Here is an 18,645-nt window from a genome sequence, read left to right as displayed (position 1 = left end):
AAATCTTTTCATCCACATGTGATTCATAATTTTTGAGCATGTGAGTCGTTATGAAATTTAATTTCTAAGTTGATACATGAATCTTGGATTTTCAACCACTTCGAATTTTTTTGCTTTTTTAAGTAAAATATTTATTAATGAACCAGGACAAGTACAACATAAATGGTCCAAGAAAATGCAAGACCAAAAACTCTCATACATAACAAATATCAAATCACGCAAAACACAAAACATAAATTAATTCCTTACAATCTCATAAATTATTTGGTCTACTTTGGTATTTTTGTTAATTCAAAAGTTTCTTTAAACCTATATATATATATATATTAGGTATAAAGATAAATTTAGTTTTAATATTTATATTTTTATCAATTTGACTTTTTTTTAAATCTAAATTTGACTCTCATTTTTTAAAAAATTAAAATTACTAATTAAAACATTAAAATTTTATATATAGTAGCCCATATCACTCCATGTAAACTTTGTACTATTTAAAAAGAAATTATGAACTTTTCATATATATTTTTTTATTTTTGGAATACTTATAAAATTTTAAAATTATTTGCTAATATAACATATAAAATAAAAGGTATTATATCAACATAAAGAAACGTGAATTCACACACATGTTGTCTCGCCAATATCATTAAAACAGTTTCACTTAAAAAACAAATTGACACTTTTAAAAGATTAATAACTAAATTTAATTTAAAATAAAAATAAAAATCAAATTAATAAAAATATATAAATATTAAGAAATAAATTAATCATAATACTTTTTATGTCTACAATTCTTTCGTGGGTATGCTTATATTACTTTTTGTGTAGTGTCTTGTTTTACATAGTTTATAATTGTCCCAACGAATTTAATTTAGAATTTATTTTTGTTTATTCTGTGTGTTGTGTCAATTTATTTATTTATTTATTTAAAATAATTCTTTTATGTTCTATTTTTTTTGTAAGCTATTATAAGATTATATATTTATTTATACATTAACAATTTTTCTTACGTAAAATTTTGTACGTTCACATATTTTTATCGTATTTATTTTTTAACTATTTTTAATACTTTTATATCATGTTTAATAGTTTTATCAAAATAATTCAATTTTATTCTAAACTCATCTATTTAACAATTGAGTTATTACAGATGTCCTATATTTATAAAAATATCCAGTTAAACAACTTAATCCCATTTCATGAAGCATAGAGATCAGTAGGTACTTTCTAGTTCTTATAAATTATTGACCATATTATTTAACATTAAATTTATTTTTAAGTATTTTTAAAATGGTGAATATAACTAGTAGGTCCCTCATATATAGGGACTGAACTACTAGAAGTTAATCTTTGTACTAATATAAAAAATTAAATAATATCAAATTATAATAAAATTAAGATTTATTTTTATATGAAAATTTTAATTTTCATTTGCAGTTACACTTCCAACAACATATTTCATTTACAAAATAAAAAAAAATTTAAAAACATAATTTCATTAAACAATATGTCTAACATTGATACCTGGATTTCTAAAGCTGAGATTTTTGACATTGAATGAAACTCGAACAAAGAAAATACATCTTACGGAAAAGGAAAGAAAAAGCAGAGGATATATAGATAAGGAAAGAAACTAAGAGAGGGTGGCCCTACATCATGATAATGATTATGGGCACCCAAACCTCTAACTTCTACAAAATGCCAAAAACATGGAGAGCAAATTCAAAACTCTTCAACGAAAGAGACGATGGATTTAGACGTGGATTTAACGGTGGCAGGCACTAGAAAATTACTATTTAGGCTTTTAATTTTTTTAAAAATTTTAAATTAATAAAAATAAAACTATTTTTGACCCCTCAAAATTATAAAAATTCAATTTAATTTTTTAAAAATTATAAAAAATTAAAATTTCATTCTCCCCTTAAAATTTTGTTTTGACTTTACCCCTAAATAGAATTGGCGATGAAAACACAATAGAACAACAACACCTTAATTAAGTCTCTTATATCGTTCTCTCAACATAAACCAAAGGATTAAGTCTCCGTTAAAATAAGTTTTATTTATTTATGCTCATTTATTTATTTTGAGAAATCAACATAAACAACAACCCAAATGTTCATTTACAACTTTAACTTTAAGCAATTAAACGATAAGTCGACTTTGCAAGTAAATGATTAGCCCTCGGCAACGAAAGGCCAAACTTCTCGCTCATGTCGAGTTCATTAGGCAACATCCCATCAGGCAACTCCCAATCAAAGCAATGGGCTAATTGAGCTAAAATAAGACGCATGCTGATTAGAACTAATTGCATTCCGGGACATCCTCTACGACCGGTTCCGAACGGAATGAGTTCGAAATCATGCCTCGAAGGTCTATCTTCCTATCCTTGAATCTTTCTGGAAAAAACTCTTCGGCATTGCTCGACCATATCTTGGGATTTCGCCCCATGGACCAAGTGTTCACCAAAAGCCGCGACTTCTTAGGTATGAAATACCCATTAACGGTGACATCTTCGGTCGACTCGTGCGGGACTAATAACGGCGCCACGGGATGCAACCTGAAACTCTCTTTTATGACCATATCCAAATAGGCAAGTTTCGGTAGGTCCGACTCTTCTACCATTCTATTCCTTCCGACAACACTTTCTAGCTCTTTCTGGAGAGCAACCATGACTCGAGGATGCCTTAGAAGTTCTGAAAATGTCCACTCAATGGCCGTGGTTGTAGTGTCGAAGGAAGCTGCCACCATGTCCACCATTATAGCCTTGATGTTTTCTCTACCAACGATGTAGGGTTGATCTTCATCGTTAGGGTTTATGGGTGTATCCAACAACGAAACCATCACTTGAAAGAAATTTCTATAAGGTTTTTGGTCATCCATGTTAATCCCTTGTTGGTATTCATCTATCATTTTGTCAAAAAATTCGTGAAGGCCACTGCTCACCTTCTTAAGCCTTCGTGTATATCCCTGCAGCGTAAAGATAGATATGATAGAATCAGTTTTATATTAATTGTATTGTTCATTACAATTAATCTTTGCGAAAAAACCAACTAGTCATTCAATCAAATATTAGGACTTCCGTGTTCCAGTCTGCATCTAATAAGATTACTGTACAAAATTTATTATACTTTAAAATTTGTATTATTATTAGCACGAAAAAATAAATAAATTATGAAAAAGAAAAATAGTACATAAAAGAACAGGATATAAGGAGGAAAAAAAAACGTTACCTGAAGATCAAGTGGAGCAAGGAAAGGCACATAATCCGGGAGATTGAAAACCCCAGCTAAGTGCATGGCCTCATTAACCAGTGGCTTAAAATCGATTTTATCATCCATGGACCGCCCGAATAACACTTTCGACATCATTCCTTCAAGAACCTTAGCCACCGCCTGGCTAAGGTTTATTGTTTCACCCGCCGCCGCTACCTTCCTCACTGATTCAACCAATAACCCCACCTCCGCCTTCCTTATCGGGGCAAAACATTCAACTTTGGAAGCACTGAGGAAATGCAAAATACTCCATTTCCGTACAGTTCGCCAGTAAGAACCGTACTGGGTAAAAGCCATGGCCTTGCCACCATATGCGAAGTATTTCGCGGATTGGACTTTAGGCCTGGAAGCAAAAACGACGTCATGGACCTTGAGGAACAGTTCAGCGGCTTCGGGTGATGATACCACGATGGTTGGTACTTTGCCTAGCATTATCGACATGATGGGTCCATATTTTTTGGCGAGATAGTGAAGACTTTGGTGTGGGAGGTTCCCTAGCATGTGGATGTTACCTACGATGGGAAGAGGGGCAGGACCGGGTGGAAGTTTCCGGCCATTGTTGTTGCGGTTTGGTGAGCTGAAGAAGTAGATAAAGGAACAGAGAGTTCCAAGGAGGACGAAGAGTACGGTTAATGTCGAAGAAGACATTTGGGAGGGAAGCCAATCACAATAGCTGATAGCCACTGGGGATTGATTGATTGAGTACTTATAGATGGAAGCAACCGATGATAGCCGCAAGGCGGGAGAATTAGCCAAATATGTCGATTTTAACAAAAACTAGGGAGTAGGATTTTTTTTTTTAAATGTAAGGAAATAAATTGATTTTGGCTCATACATAGGTAAAAGCTTTGCGGGCTTATTTTGCCACTTGAATTACTTACCATGGTAAGAAAATATTATTATAATTTTTATTTTAATTAATATTATTTTTAAGTTGTTAATGTTATTAAATTTTTTATTTTTTTATGTTTATATAATCAAGATGAAGATTAAATTATTGAAATTTATATACACGCAATTTAAATGTAAAATCATCACGTGTTATTGAACAATACATGAAAGAGATATGATTCTTACACATGTCTCATATGCTCAACGAGACTAAATTGGAGTCTGCACTTATCAGTGCTTTGCTGGAGAGATGGAGAGTTGAAATACATACATTCCATATTTTGTGCGGTGAGTATATGATTACATTTGAGGATGTATCATTACAACTCAATTTGTCAATTGATGAGACCGTCGTTACGGGAGATGTACACGTTGGGAGTTGGAGGTCAATTTGCCACTAGCTATTAAGCAAAGTGCCAAACAAATTGGGAGGTGAAGGTCAATTTGCCACCCGCTATTAGGTAAGGTGTCAGACAATTTTAATGGTAAGCTATTATAAGATTATATATTTATTTATACATTAATAATTTTTCTTATGTAAAATTTGTACATTCATATATTTTTATCGTATTTATTTTATTTCCATGATACGATATTTTTAACACTTTTGTATCATGTTTTAATTGATAACGTTCATAGTTTTATAAAAAATTCAATTTTATTCTAAATTCATCTATTTAACAATTAAGATATTGCAGATGCCATATATTTATAAAAATATCCTGTTAAAAACTTAATCTTATTTCATGAAGCATAGGGAGTAAGTACTTTCTAGTTCGTATAAATTGTTGACCATATTATTTAACACTAAATTTATTTTTAAATATTTTTAAAATGGTGAATATAACTAGTAGGTCTCTCACATATAGGGACTAAACTACTCGAAGTTAATCTTTGTACTAATAAAAAATTAAATTATATTAAATTATAATAAAATTAATATTTATTTTATATGAAAATTTTAATTTTCGTTTGCAACATATTTCATTTACAAAATAAAAAATAAAAATATTATTTTATTAAACAATAAGACTAACATTGATAGCTAGATTTCTAAAGCTGGAATTTTGACATTGAATGAAACTTGAACAAAGAAAATGCATCTCACGGAAGAGGTAAGAAAAAACAAAGGATACACGGATAATGAAAGAAATTGACAGAGAGTGGCCCTACATCATGATAATGATGATGGGCACCCAAACCGCAAACTTTACTACAAAATGCCAGAAACACATAGAGCACAGTCAAAACTCTTGAACGAAAGAGACGATGGAATCAGAGGCGGATTTAGGGGTAGCAGTCACAGCTGTTAAAATGTAAAATTATTATTTAAGTTTTTAAATTTTTTAAAAAAATTTAAATTAGTAAAAGTAAAATTATATTTCGGCCTCCTTTATATTATAAAATTTAATTTAATTTTTTAAAAATTATAAAGATATAGACTATAAAAAATTAAAATTTCATCCAGCCCCTTAAAAATTTGTTCTTGTTTCGCCCCTGAATGGAATTGGCGAAGGAAATTGTAACACCCTAAACCCGGCCTAGACATTATGGCCGAATCTAGTGATGTCACAAGGATTGAATTTCGAAAACCATGTTGACTTGGTAAACCGTTACTATTTAAAATTTACTAAAACTGCCATTTAGTCGGTTTCTCTACCAAAACTTATTATAGCGGAAGCTTTAATCATTTAAGTTCGAAAACGCAGGCATGTTTTTAGGAAAATCACTAGTTGCATAAAAACCGTCGTTTTAGTAGAACATTTTTACCAATGTAGTTAAATCGTCAAATGATCCCGGAAATAACCAGTTAAACCAAACAGTCCAGAAAGTCCCAAAAATTACAAATTCTCAAAACAAATCTGAAACTTAATATAAAACCATAAATAAATTAATAACTAAAAAATCGTTTACTGTCATGTGGTCACCGTTGAGTCTCTTGCCATACGTCTGTGGATTACCTGACAGAAAAACAAACAGATGTGTGTTTACATAAACTCAGTGTGTAACTCAGCAGAATTAAGCATGCATTCAAACATCATCATATACACAATCAGAAACAAATAGAGATTCAAAATCGAGCTCAGACCCTTGACAGATACAAATACAGATACAGTAAACAGAATCAGAATCCTACCCCCGTCCTCTACACACCATATTTGACCATCCTAAAACACCATGTGGGGTTAAAAAACACCCACCCATCCCTACACACCAAATTGTGCCATTACGACACGTATCAGATATAGTCAGCCAAACTGCTAGATAATAGGTGACTAACGCTGAACAGATACTTCCTCCGCATATACAAACCCACTCTAAATAGATACAGAGCACACACACATATATATATATATATACAGAATTAACAGACACAGCATGCTTAACAGGCTTATACAAACAGATAGCAGACATGAATATCACAGTCATACTCAGAACAACATCTCAGTCTATCAAATCACATAGTTTTAGGGTTCAGTTTGTAATAGCCTGAATTTCAATGATGTCGAAAATAGTGGTTCGAGACCATCAAATCCGACAAATGAACTCGTAGATTATATTATTTAATATTTTCGAGCCAAATGTAGTTTTTAAAAGATTTTTGGAATAGTAAATTGTGTTTTATAAAGATTTATTTGGTCAAGAAATTGAGAAAAAGAGGTATCGAGATCTCGATGTTATAAACCAAGCCATAAATATTTTTATAAATATTTACAAAATGTCAATAAGGTAGCATTAAAATTTCGTTAGAAAATTTTGACGTTTGGGTGGTCAATTAAATAAAAAGGATTAAATTGGAAAATGTTTAAAAGTTGCTAAAAGGATTAAATAGCTCAATTTTCAAATGAGGAAGGACCTAAAGTGAAAATAAGCCCAAAGGAGATATTTTGGGTGGCAATAGCTGAGAAAAATCAAGAATTGGGTGAAATAAGGGCAAAATTGAAAAATTGCCAAAATTAGCTAAATAAAAATGGGACTAAATTGGAATATCTAGAATTCTCTTCATTTCTCTTCATATTCATCAGCTGAAAAACAGCCTTGGAAGGGGGTTGAAGCTGGTTTTCATGCTCTAGCTTCATCTAAGTTTAATTCTTGTTTTCTCCTTGAAATTTCTATGTTTTTGGAAGTTTACAATTGGGTCCAACTTACTATTTCATTAGTTTTTGATTCCATGGCTAATTTTTAAAGTTTTTATGGATGAGTGCTGAAATAATATGATGAATAATCATAGAATTGAAGCTTTAATTTTGGTATATAATGATTTTATCAAGCAAAATTGATGGAAATTCATTTTAGGGCCTAATTAAGAAAGAGTTTGGAATTAATGTCTAATGCTAAAGTTATGATTTTTAGGGGTTATGAAGAAGTTTAAAATGATAGACTAAAGTATTAATTGAGAAAAATTATCTCAATTGAGGGGTTAATTGAGCAAGGAGTGAATTGTATAAACTGTGAAATTTGGGGCAAAATGGAAATCAACATTTTTCACTAAAACTGTTTTGGACAGCAGCAGTAGTGTAACTTTGAAAAATCACCAAAAATTGTATAAATCGAATTAGAGGATGAATAAAATATGAAATTAAATCTTATTTAGTCTAGTTTCTTATAAAAGAAACGATGTAAGCAATGGAATTGTGAATCATGAGATATAATAAATTTTATGAGACAAGGAAAGAATGATTTCGGGTTCCCCTGTTTTGACTTTGGAAAATCATAAAAAATTGGAAAAAAATAATTAGGGGCTTAAATTTATATGTTTAGAATCCTTAATGATCCTATTTTCCATAGAAACAAACGACAACATCATTTGAATCTTGTACAAGGGTATAATTAATTTTTAGTGAAGAAGAGTCGGAACTGTTAGACAGCAGAACAGGGGTAACTTTAAAGAATAAACTGTACTTATTGGCTAAACCAAAAATTCTGAAAATTTTATGGTAAGAATATATATGAGTCTAGTTTCATGGAAAATTATCGTATCTTAATTTGGAGTTATATAGCTCCAGATATAAATAATTTAGTGACTATGACACAGATGGACAGCTTGAATATTCATAAAAGTAAATAATAAAGATTATAGATAATGTTACTTACAAGTGTGTTATATACATTAAGGATGTGGAATGGAGAGGAGGAGGAGGAAAATATATATGAATATCCAGCTAGCATGGCTAATTTGCATGTTTTAGGCTTAAGGACTGAATTGAATAAAAGTAAAACTTCAGGGGGTAATTTTGTAAAAATGTCAAAAATGACCAAATTGAAGGGAATGAATTTTTTTATTATCTAAATTAATAAACGGGTGAAAATTGGGAAAATGGTAAATTACCAAAATGCCCCTTAATCTTGATATTTCTGCAATTTCGCCAAGTAAGTTCGTGTAACTTGAATTATATTCTTAAATGCTTGAAATGTATGTTTTTTTATATGAATATGATTTGAATGTTCATTATATGGAAATTTATGAAACATTGATATATTTAAAAAAAAAAAGGAAAAAAAATCTCGGTTGAATGGAAGGAAAATTCGATGGATATCTGAAAAGGAATTGACGGTAAAAAAGATCTAGCCCGGACGGGTGATCCTATCCTGATATAGCCCTCCCGAAGAATATGTGGAAAATGGATTTAGCCGGACGGGTAATTGAATTAGGGTGCAATTTAGCTTCGATGGTAATTGGATCTAAGCTCATTAGAGTAATTGTTGTTGCAGGGATTTAGCTGGATTGGTAATCCCGACAATACTCTATGAGTTTATATTACAGGGGATTTAGCCTGGACTGGTAATCCCACTGTAAGGATGAGGTTCTTGGGAGTGTGCTCTCTGATATGGAATGTGTAAGACCATGGTTGAAAGATACCATGGCAACCTGATATGAAATGTGTAAGACCATGGTTGAAAGATACCATGGCAACCTGATATGAAATGTGTAAGACCATGGTTGAAAGATACCATGGCAACGTGATATGAAATGAATAAGATCATGGTTGAAAGATACCATGGCAACCTGACATGAAATGAGTAAGACCATGGTTGAAAGATACCATGGCAACATGACGGAAAATGAATAAGACCATGGTTGAAAGATACCATGGCAACATGATGAAAACGAGTAAAACCATAGTTGAAAGATACTATGACATCATGTCGAAGATAAATAAGATCGAGGAAGAGAAACGCTAAGATATCTATTGAACAATCGATATTCGTAATATGTATCGATGGAATGGTTATATGAAATGGTTGTGTGAAATGTTTACGTGAATTGGTCATATGGAAATATATGTACAAAATAGTTGTATGAAATAATTAAGAAGATAGATAAATGAAATAAGTATAGGTACATGGAATTTGATTTATGTTAAGTTTAATACTAACTATTACCGAAATAAATATATACAAGATATAAGGAAATGATGGTGCATGAAATATTGATATAACGAAATGAATGATATATGCTTATGAAGAAACAGAAGAGAATAATATATTTTGTGACATGTACATATATAATTATCTTTGATATGTTGATACAAGGAAATTATGTAAGTTGAGACTATTATTAAACTCAAGTGTGATATGTTGAGAAAATAGGTATATCAATGTTGAATTTATATGAAATATGTGCAAGTATACTAACAATGTTATTGTTTGACGCTTAGACAAGTGCCAAGCTATTGATTGAATAGTAACATGTTTAATTATAAGGAGCATTGAAATGGTAAGTACTTAGATGAAAATATAATTTAAGATTTTGCGAAATTTTTTATGATCTCGATTTTATTCTAGTTGGTTTCTAATGTATGTTTTGGGCTTCGAGGGCCCAATAAAGAGACATTATGATTATTTCAAAATATGAATAATAAATGACTCAAAATTATTTGAAAATGTTCAGTAAACTCCGATAATGCCTCGTATCCTATTCCGGCAATGAATACGGGTAGGGGGTGTTACACAGTTAGCCTTTACCGACCCTACGGTTGGCCCATAGTCGGTTAGGATGACCCGCGTGACCCAACAGAGAATTTCAGTATATTGGGCCCACATGCCCTTGTGGCCCCACACGCTTAGATTAGTTTCACTGTGTGGCCCATACGGCTTGGCCCAATAATCCACACGCCCATGTGAAATGCCCCATATGGGCCCACATGCCTAACTTGGTCTAGCCCATGTGGCCCACACGGCCACACTCGAGCCACCACATGGTGGTGTCTTGCGAACGACAATGTCTTCATCTACCACACAGTCGTGTCCTCACACACAGCCTACCACATGGGCAACCATACGCCCATGTGGCATCGACAGTTTTGTTTTTCGGCTTTTGCCGAAGTCTCGTTTTCTACGTTTCGAGTACACACCTGGTATCAATTAGATGCGAAAACACACCCGAGCCTTCCAAAACTTAAGAATCGACATACCAACGCTCAGAATCAAACTTAATACACGATTAATTCATAATTACGAAACCAACAACAAAACCAATCATTTACTCTAACACCCTGAGCGACTACAATTCCAATTACCTACGAGGAGAGCCCTTTTCTTCCTAATTTGCTGCTGTCAAAACAACAATAAGATTTTAAACGAAGATTTGAAACTACAAATAACGAATTTAAGAACCTCCACTTGAGCAAATCATTCAAAACTCACTTACCGACGTACAAACACCTTAACCCAAAGCTCAGAAGTTAAGAACCGAATTTTGCCCCAAACAAAGAAAAAGAAAGATGGACGAAACAGAAGAAAAAGAATTGTAGAGAGGAAAAGAAGAAAAAAGTCGAATATCTAAAAAGGGATTTTTGGGAAAAAGAGAGTTAAACTCAAATCCCACTACACCACAATCCTAACCACCCACTACTCAGAATTCTACCCCAACAGAAACTCTATCACGAAACCGAGCAAAAATAATTCCTAAGCTCACGTAAGGATTTGAACACAAGACCTCTAATAGACTAACTCTTTACCACTCGAACCAGTAGACTCATTCTAATATGAAATTACAGACAATTAAAATTAAGCCCGCTAAATAAGGACAAAGCTTAATTCTAAAAATAACAAAATTTACTAAAGATAGAGCTTGAACTTAGGACCTCCCACACACAGAGAACATTTAACCACTGAAACAGATATACATTTGTATCACATTTTCACAAAAGCAGAAATATATTATTCAGGGCGTTACAGAAACACAAAACAGAGCAGCAATACCTTAATTAAGTCCCCTGCATCATTCTCTCAACATAAACCAAAGGATTAAGTCTCTGTTAGAATACGTTTTATGTGTTTATGCTCATTTATTTATTTTGATAAATCAACATAAACAACAACCCAAATGTTCATTTACAACCTTAACTTTAAGCAATTAAACGATAAGTCGGCTTTGCAAGTAAATGATTAGCCCTCGGCAACGTAAGGCCGAACTTCTCGGTCATGTCAAGTTCATTCGGCAACATCCCATCAGGTAACTCCCAGTCAAAACAATGGGCTGATTGAGCTAAAATAAGACGCATGCTGATTAGAGCTAATTGCATTCCGGGACATCCTCTACGACCGGTTCCGAACGGAATGAGTTCGAAATCATGCCCTCGAAGGTCTATCTTCCTATCCTTGAATCTTTCTGGAAAGAACTCTTCGGCATTGCTCGACCATATCTTGGGGTTTCGCCCCATGGACCAAGTGTTCACCAAAAGTCGCGACTTCTTAGGTATGAAATACCCATTAATGGTGACATCTTCAGTCGACTCATGGGGGACTAACAACGGTGCCACGGGATGCAACCTGAAACTCTCTTTTATGACCATATCCAAATAGGCAAGTTTCGGTAGGTCCGACTCTTCTACCATTCTATTCCTTCCGACAACACTTTCTAGCTCTTTCTGGAGAGCAACCATGACTCGAGGATGCCTTAGAAGTTCTGAAAATGTCCATTCAATGGCCGTGGTTGTAGTGTCGAAGGAAGCTGCCACCATGTCCACCATTATAGCCTTGATGTTTTCTCTACCAACGATGCAGGGTTGATCTTCATCGTTAGGGTTCATGGGTGTATCCAACAACGAAACCATCACTTGAAAGAAATTTCTATAAGGTTTTTGGTCATCATTGTTAGTCTCTTGTTGGTATTCATCTATCATTTTGTCAAAAAATTCGTGAAGGCCATTGCTCACCTTCTTAAGCCTTCTTGTATATCCCTGCAGCGTAAAGATAGATATGATAGAATCAGTTTTATATTAATTGTATTGTTCATTACAATTAATCTTTGCGAAAAAACCAACTAGTCATTCAATCAAATATTAGGACTTCCGTGTTCCAGTCTGCATCTAATAAGATTACTGTACAAAATTTATTATACTTTAAAATTTGTACTATTATTAGTACGAAAAAATAAATAAATTATGAAAAAGAAAAATAGTACATAAAAGAACAGGATATAAGGAGGAAAAAAAAACGTTACCTGAAGATCAAGTGGAGCAAGGAAAGGCACATAATCCGAGAGATTGAAAACCCCAGCTAAGTGCATGGCCTCATTAACCAGTGGCTTAAAATCGATTTTATCATCCATGGACCGCCCGAATAACACTTTCGACATCATTCCTTCAAGAACCTTAGCCACCGCCTGGCTAAGGTTTATTGTTTCACCCGCCGCCGCTACCTTCCTCACTGATTCAACCAATAACCCCACCTCCGCCTTCCTTATCGAGGCAAAACATTGAACTTTGGAAGCACTGAGGAAATGCAAAATACTCCATTTCCGTACAGTTCGCCAGTAAGAACCGTACTGGGTAAAAGCCATGGCCTTGCCACCATATGCGAAGTATTTCGCGGATTGGACTTTAGGCCTGGAAGCAAAAACGACGTCATGGACCTTGAGGAACAGTTCAGCGGCTTCGGGTGATGATACCACGATGGTTGGTACTTTGCCTAGCATTATCGACATGATGGGTCCATATTTTTTGGCGAGATAGTGAAGACTTTGGTGTGGGAGGTTCCCTAGCATGTGGATGTTACCTACGATGGGAAGAGGGGCAGGACCGGGTGGAAGTTTCCGGCCATTTTTGTTGCGGTTTGGTGAGCTGAAGAAATAGATAAAGGAACAGAGAGTTCCAAGGAGGATGAAGAGTAAGGTTAATGTCGAAGAAGACATTTGGGAGGGAAGCCAATCACAATAGCTGATAGCCATTGGGTAGTGATTGATTGAGTACTTATAGACGGAAGCAACCGATGATAGCTGCAAGTCGGGAGAATTCGCCAAATATCTCGATTTTAACAAAAACTAGGGAGTAAGATTTTTTTTTTTTAAATGTAAGGAAATAAGTTGATTTTGGCTCATTCATAGGTAAAAGCTTTGCGGGCTTATTTTGCCAGTTGAATTCCTTACCATGGTAAGAAAATATTATTATAATTTTTATTTTAATTAATATTATTTTTAAGTTGTTAATGTTATTAAATTTTTTATTTTTTTATGTTTATATAATTAGGATGAAGATTAAATTATTAAAATTTATATACACGTAATTTAAGTGTAAGAACAACATGTGGTATTGAACAATACATGAAAGAGATGAGATACTTACACGTGTCTCATATGCACAACGAGGCTAAATTGGAGTTTGCACTTATCAGTGCTTTGCTGGAGAGATGGAGAACCAAAACACATATTCCATCTTTCGTGCAGTGAGTGTAAGATTACATATGAGGATGTATTATTACAACTCGATCTGCCAATTGATGAGGCAGATGTTCACATTGGGGATTGGAGGCCAATTTGCCACCAACTATTAGGCAAGGTGTTAGACAAGTTTAGTGGTAATCAGATATATATGAAATAGTTAGAAGATAATTTCTCACATCACAAAACTCTTCTAGTGCAGTTGAAAGACAATAATTAACTTGAGCATTTATATTGAGGTTGATTGAGAGTCTTCTAATTTCATATAAATCTCAAATTTTGGTACATTTAAAGGGACTCTTATAACTAATCGACCTAAAAGAAACTGAGTAACTCAGTTGGGGATCAATTGTCTTGGCTACATTGTATTGAGAGATGTGTCGGATAACAAAAGTACAAAAATTAAAATTGATGGTTGTATATCCCTTCAATCATGGGTATGGTATCAATTACCATTTTTACGTCTCAAGTAAACTCCCATTATCAATTATCACTCGTAATAGGGTAAGATCATTTAATAATGTAGTTATCATATTATTTTTTCATTATTATATTTTGGAATAACATATTATTTGAACAAATGAAAAATAATGCAAGTCATGTGGGTATACCGAATAAGCTTAAAGATATTTGGTTATTGTTAGATCAATGGTTAAAAGTTGAGATTAGTTTTAAATTTTTTAATTACATAATAATTATGTAAGGATTTAAATTTTAATATAATTTGAAAGGATATCATACTCTAATCTAGCACGTCAAAGTGTCATTAATAGTTTTTGCATTGCCTATTTTTAATAAATATATTTGAAGTAAAGTTTTTTATATACTCCATTTGATCTTTTTAGATTTTAAAAAAATAATACTTACTTTTCATATTTTTTTAGAACTAGGACCAAATTAATAGAATATATAAATATTGATGGTTTAATTTGTTATTATATCAATCAAAATTATGTATAATTGATGGAAAATATTATTCTTCATGATTAATTATTCTTAGTTGCTCACTTTTGAAATGAACAATGATTAAATTGCTTTGTTGTTTTTAGTAGGACCAATTTGCTTAATATAAAAATTGAGAGAAACTAAAAAGGGAATTTTACCGAAATCTGCTCCTCTATATGCAAAGGCTTTACTTCTTTTAGCTACAATTGTATTTATTAATTCATAGATTTGTTGGGATAGCTACAATGGCCATTACTTGCAGAGACCACTGGACCAATCACAAATACCGACACCTAAAATCATATAGTTATTTTGGATAAATCCAACGTGATGTAAATTATATATATTTCTAAAAAATTATAAATTATAATATCATATATAAAATAATATATGAATTTTAATTGTATTTGGTAACATGTATTTCTTTTCAACATACCACAATTGTGGGCAGAAAATTGTGGATATAGATATAAGCTGACAAAAACTTACAAGTGGTTGAACATGACATGATTGCGTGATGTGAGGGTGACAACAAATCAGTGGCAGGAGCAATTAAAGAATAGGCTAAACTTAATACGGATAGAGTTGTATCGTAACTTATTTATAGGTGTTTGAAATTTTTTTGAAATTGATTTTTTATTTTTAAAAAACGAAAATGGAATTGTCACTAATCACTTTTGAGAAGCGTAATCAGGTCACCTCATAATTTTGATTATTTTAATAAGAGGTTTGATTTATTAAAATAATATTTTTTGGTCTATAAAAATCTAGAAAATAGATTCAGCGGTCAGTTACGTATGAGGAAGGATTAGCACCCTCGTTATGTCTAAAATTGGAACCTAATTGATTACTTGATGTATTTAGTGTCGAAAATTAAAAATTTGAAGATATTTTAAAATACGATCCTTTATTAAAACATTACTAAATTAATTTTCACAAAAAAGAGGCTTATTTCAGGTTAATTGAAAAGAAATGATCATGTCTCGTAAGTTAAGATACAATGCCTTAAATCCTCAAGAACAAAAATGAACGCCATTTAATCATCATTTCCCATTTTTATTTTATTTTAAAGTAAATGTTCGACTATCTCGGTTTTAGAAAGAAGTCATATTCTGTAAGTTAAGAACATGAATTTTCTAATTCCAAAATAATGAACATTACTATAATTTAAAATTTCTTTTTTATACCACGTGCAAAGACAAATGCAATATTTAATATAATGTGTATTTAACTTATTCGAGCATGATATACAAATGGATAAGCGTTAAAACCCCATGTATGGTATGAAGATAGCGAAGGAATATAAGATGGCCATATAAGTAAAACATTTATGCTAGAATGACAAATAACAAATAAATAGATAAACACCATAGTGATAATAATGTAAATATGACAATAATAAGAATATTAATTCACGACATTAATAACAAAATAAGTGAAATAACTTAAAATAAAAATAAATAAATAAAAAATTAAAAACAGAAGGAAAGTATAGGTAATATTAAATTTAAATGTTTAAAAAGCAGAATAATAATAAATAAATAAATGGACAAAACAAATAATATTGAATTTAAGTATTTAAAAAGGTAAAAGAAAAAGAAACAAGTAATATTAAATTTAATTATTTAAAAGTAAAAGAATAAATAAATAAATAGATAGATAAGACAAAAATATAAAATTTAAGTATAAAAAATAAATGAATAAATAACTAAATAAATAGATAAGACAACTATGAATAATATCAAATTTAAATATTAAAAAGGTAAAATAATAATAAATAAATAAATAAAATTCTTCATGAAAATTGAAATCGGATAAACCAAGGACCGAATCAGAATGAAAATGAAGTTAAAAGTAAAAATTACGATAAAATAAGTAAATAAAGATTAAAATGAAAAGTGCGAAAGGAAATAGGGACTAAATGGAAAAATATCCCAAACCCTATTAAACACACCTCTGCTTTGACAAATTAGGGGACTAAATTGCACTAAAAATAAAATAAAATAAAATAAAAGGGAAAATTAAAAGAAGTAATAAACAACAGTAGGACGAGATTGAGAAATAGTGAAAAAGCGGAAGGACTCAAGCGAAAATTAGACCATTTCATGAAAACATGTGGACCCTGCTGTATGGACGGGTCGGATCGTTGGGCTCTGCTTTGAAACGACATCGTTTTGGGGGCATCTGAAGCCAGGCCAAAACGACGCCGTATTGATGGCCTATTTAAGTTTAAAAAAACAAAAAAAAAATCATTTAAAACAGTTTTCAAAAAAAAAACTTTCTTCTCTTTTTTTTTTCTCTGAATGCCTCCTTATATCGCCATGGCTCCATGAGTCACAACCATGCCGACCACCATCCGGAGAGGCAATTGCATTGTCTCCGATGGCCAAAAACTTAAAACGCACCTTTTAACCTCCTTTTCACTAGGAGCCCCATTTTAGGGTTAAAAGCACCGAGATCTCGACAAAAAAGGGGCCAAAAATGAGAAACCCTTCAATTTCCTCTTCTCTCCAACGACCGAAGCAAGTGAAAATATTTTTTTTTGTTTTGTTTTATATATATATATATATATATAATGATTTGAAAGAAAAAAAAAAAACAATAAATAAAAAGAAAATCAATCACCTTTGAAATCCTGTATTCTATTGTTTAAAATTTTTTATTGCTATTTTTTTCGTTCTCTGTTTTTTTTTTCAAAAAAATGAACTCACTTTTACAATCGATTTTTAGGCTTTTATAGCCGAATTTACATATTGTTTTTTTCTACTGTTTCACTACTGTTTCCTTTCACTGTTTCTTGCATGTGGTTTTTGTCATTTCTCTTTCTTTTTTGCAGATGGCGTGGAGGCCAACGGAGAGGAAAGCAAAGGTGCTTTTTGCTGTTTTGATACAAGGCGATAGACGTGAGTCTAGCCTCGAGATGAGAAGCGTGCGGCGTGATCAAGGAGAAGCAGCAAGGGGGCTAGGGTTTCTTTTGTTTTACTGAAAAATATTTAGGTTATGGGCTGGTAACTTTTGGGTTAGGGTTTTGTTGTATTTTGGGCTTTATTTTTTTTGAGCCATCATTGTAAATGGACTATTTTTTTATTTTATTATCTTTTATTTTTATTATTTGGTTTATTTTTATCCTGGCCGAATAAAATTGGCCCATTATAGCTTCCCCTCTTTGCTTATTTACGTGTAACAAGAATGAAGCAAAGACTTTAAGAATGACCAATTTTGTCTGGTCTTGCCAACTCTCGACTTTTTTTGTGCTTCTCTTTTTCAAGTAGGCTCATTCTAACCCACTGCAACTTCAAAGGTATAAGGTTTGTCCCTTCAATCTGTTTCACTGCAACTTCAGGGAGATAATATTAGTAGCTTCAATCTGCTTTACCGCAACTTTAAGGAGATAAGATTTGTAACATGTAACTTTAGTCTATTCCACTGGAACTTCAGAGAGATAAGACTTGCTATGGTAGATTTAATCTGACCCACTGTAACTTCAGAGCTATAGGACTTGCCGCTTCAGTCTGCTCCACGCAACTTCAGGGAGATAAGATTTGTAGCTTGTAGCTTTAGTCTATTCCATTGCAACTTCAGGGAGATAAGACTTGTTATGGTAGATTTAATCCGACCCACTGCAACTTCAAAGGTATAAGACTTGTCGCTTCAACCTGTTTCACTGCAACTTCAAGGAGATAAGATTTGTAGCTTGTAACTTTAGTCTATTCCACTGCAACTTCAGAGAGATAGGATTTGTATCTTCAATCCACTCCACTGCAACTTTAGGGAGATGAGATTTATAGCTTCAACCCGCTCCACTGCAACTTCAGAGAGATAAGGTTTATAGCTTTAATCTGCTCTACTGCTGTAACACCCCTTACCTATACC

The 18,645-nt window shown here is 32.4% G+C and overlaps 1 protein-coding gene and 1 pseudogene across 1 annotated transcript; both read right to left on the bottom strand.

Annotated features, from left to right (window-relative positions):
• Nucleotides 1-2,033: 2,033 nt before the first annotated feature.
• Nucleotides 2,034-4,038, bottom strand: LOC108482047 (cytochrome P450 CYP736A12-like; annotated as a pseudogene).
• Nucleotides 4,039-11,305: 7,267 nt separating this feature from the next.
• On the bottom strand, nucleotides 11,306-13,591 carry LOC108480548 (cytochrome P450 CYP736A12-like). The gene is made up of 2 exons (XM_017783585.2): nucleotides 12,613-13,591; nucleotides 11,306-12,349 (listed from the first exon to the last, which is right to left on the bottom strand). Exons 1-2 carry the CDS (start codon nucleotides 13,336-13,338, stop codon nucleotides 11,516-11,518), a joined length of 1,560 nt encoding a protein of 519 aa, XP_017639074.1. The 5' UTR covers nucleotides 13,339-13,591; the 3' UTR covers nucleotides 11,306-11,515.
• Between the last annotated feature and the right edge of the window lie 5,054 nt (nucleotides 13,592-18,645).

Source organism: Gossypium arboreum, chromosome 1 (genome assembly GCF_025698485.1).
Source record: "Gossypium arboreum isolate Shixiya-1 chromosome 1, ASM2569848v2, whole genome shotgun sequence".
Lineage (NCBI taxonomy): Eukaryota > Viridiplantae > Streptophyta > Magnoliopsida > Malvales > Malvaceae > Gossypium > Gossypium arboreum.
This window is presented reverse-complemented; position numbering and strand designations above follow the sequence as displayed.

Bases quoted from the DNA above. Each gene is read 5' to 3' on its own strand.
- LOC108480548 (XM_017783585.2), bottom strand. From the start codon at position 13,338: ATGGCTATCAGCTATTGTGATTGGCTTCCCTCCCAAATGTCTTCTTCG. The intron at 12,350-12,612 runs GTAACGTTTTTT...TTTACGCTGCAG, and splicing joins TTGCTCCACTTGATCTTCAG to GGATATACAAGAAGGCTTAA.